We start from the raw sequence: 2,443 nt of genomic DNA, 5'->3' as shown, positions 1-2,443 counted from the left end.
TGCTTGTGGTGACTTTTACTATTTCTAAAATTGCTTTTGTGTTTGGGGAACAATTTTGGTGTGCTGGAGCTAGCTCACACTGACTCAGGAGGGCCAGCTGTGCACATTTCTTTCCAACTGGCTTCCAGTGACATCACGTTGGTAGCTTGAAATCTGCCGTGATGGGAGTATTTACACCATGGGAATGGGCAAATGCGACAAATCTGTTTTTGGTTTTGTTTTTCACCTGGAGAGCTGCTGATTAAACATTCACCAGCCTACCGCTAGGGTGCATGGCCGTGTTTTGAGTCGTGCAGGGCAAGTAGCAGTTTCTTCACTTTACGCATGTAAAAACCAAAAGTCAAAAAAGGAAGAAGTCTTTGGCCTGAGTCACAGGGCCCCAAAGAGGCATTCCTGGGGCTCTGATCTGTGTTGTGTAGACAGAGAAGCACTGGCTTTGGAGTCAGACAGATCTGAGTTTGAATCTGGCATAGCTAGTCTTATACTGTGAATTGTTCAAGTGTCTGACTTAGCCCCTCAGTTTTCCCACCTATAGAATAAGGATGACAATCTCCAGCTTGTAGAGATCTCACAAGTGTTCAATGAAATAATATGTACAAAAACTAACAAAGCACGAAGAAGAGAAGCAATAGGTGTAATTTGCACTTCTAACTTACAAGTTCAGATCTTGGGGTATTACCCCATTTGTCCTATAACCATATTATATATTTTTTAAAAATTTTAACTCTAACCAAACACCTTTCACTAAATGGTGAGTAAACTTTTTCTCCAAATATTTTCCATTGGAGTAGGTAAAAAGTGCTGACATTTATGTGTGACGTGGGGAATCGGTTTCTTTCCAACTGCTTTGGAAATGCATGTGCTAGGTATCAACTCAGATCATTTTTTAACTACCTGGCGTTTTCTCCCCTGACCATTCTGCTGAGCTAAGCATCCTGAGGAGGATTGGTTTGGGAGCTTGTGGGTGCTACAGTCCCATCCACCAAATTAACTGCAGTGACCTACAGGGAAATTCTCTGTGCTTCCTCTGATACTCTGACCGGTAGGAGACAGCTGCTTCTCAACTATTCAGCTGAGCCAAAATGTGGTTTCCTTTTTAGGCTTTTATTTACACACACACACACACACACACACACACACACACACACACACACACACACACGTCTGAGTACTACATTTAGTTGTCTTAACATTTTAAAAATGCAAGAGGGTGTTCAGTGGCAGTCTCCCTGGCTACACAATCTCCCATTCACCCAAATCACTATCCATAAAATTAACAACAAAAAAGGTAGACGGGAGGAGGAGATAACCTCTTATTATCAGTTTCTTAGGAAACCAGCGGCTTTTGAAACTCCTCTTAAAGACCCAGCATCAGCACGCCTTCACGGTAGTTTACACACGTGTTGATTGTGACGGGCTAAAGGAGACTTTGAAAATCAGGAACGCTGAAATGAGCTCATGGGGCTTGTCAGTAATTATAAAGTCAATTGGCAAGACTTAGCCAGAATAAAGTCACAGAGGAGCTGCTTTTTGTCTTTAAAGAGAAGTAGTATATGTTATACAAACACCATCCATCAGCGAAACCTAGGTAGGTTATTGGGAAAAACATAGCAGAAAACCTGATACTTATAGAGAATGTACTACGTGTCTGGTGCAGTGCTAGGCTCTTTTTGAAATTACTGTGGTGAAATATACCTCACATAAATACACCATTTTAACCATCTTTAGAAGCATACAGTTCAGGGGCATTACACACACTTGCATTGCTATGCAGCCATCATCGCCATCCGTCCCCAGAAAGTGCTCGGTTCCTTTGCCCATCTCATTTAGCTCTTTACAACAGTCTTTGAGGTCTGAGGTATGTACTGATGTTCTCCACATGGTGAAGGTGTTGCAGAGAGATTCTTTAACATCTCACACTGATTCACTGGCAGAGCCTGGGATTGAATCCAGGTGTGTTCATCTCCAGCACAGGGAGACAGGTGTGCCTGGTTGTCTGACTGTTTTTGTCCTCCATCCTATGCTGTTGCCCAGGGGTGATCCTGCTGCTTCTGGACAAGCTGCGGAAGATGAAATGGGAACAGATGTGGAGGCTGACCGCAGAGAGGGAACTGATGGGCATGCTCTCCACGTCCTTAGCTGACCAGGTGAGTGGCCAGATTAGAAGATATGGTTATTTTTGAGTACCCTGGTGTCGTTTCTCAAACTCGAAAGTAGATGGGTCTGCGCCGTACCCTTGGCTCGGTCTGCCCTGTACTGCCAATCAAAAACATTAGGATTTTTTTCATTCATTTGTTCATTCAGCAGACTTTTACTGCACACTGTGTATGCCAAGGGCTGTGTTCAGAAACAGGATTACAGAGATAAATGATGCATGCAGTCCTTGGCCTCAGAGAGCTCACAGTTGATTGAGGCAGACTCATAAGTAAACGATAATTTGATG

General features: G+C 43.4%; 1 protein-coding gene across 1 annotated transcript in view; it reads left to right on the top strand.

The window, feature by feature from the left end:
* Window positions 1-2,443, top strand: part of LARGE1 (LARGE xylosyl- and glucuronyltransferase 1) — a 387,690-nt gene that overhangs the window by 298,136 nt on the left and 87,111 nt on the right. Inside the window, exon 7 of the mRNA XM_023527353.1 lies at window positions 2,035-2,147. Coding sequence (XP_023383121.1) covers window positions 2,035-2,147 — 113 coding nt within the window. The remainder of the gene's footprint in view (window positions 1-2,034; window positions 2,148-2,443) is intronic.

The sequence above is a fragment of the Pteropus vampyrus genome, unplaced genomic scaffold (genome assembly GCF_000151845.1).
Source record: "Pteropus vampyrus isolate Shadow unplaced genomic scaffold, Pvam_2.0 Scaffold16, whole genome shotgun sequence".
Classification (NCBI taxonomy): domain Eukaryota; kingdom Metazoa; phylum Chordata; class Mammalia; order Chiroptera; family Pteropodidae; genus Pteropus; species Pteropus vampyrus.
The sequence above is the reverse complement of the archived record's forward strand: the minus strand, read 5'-3'. Positions and strand labels throughout refer to the sequence as shown.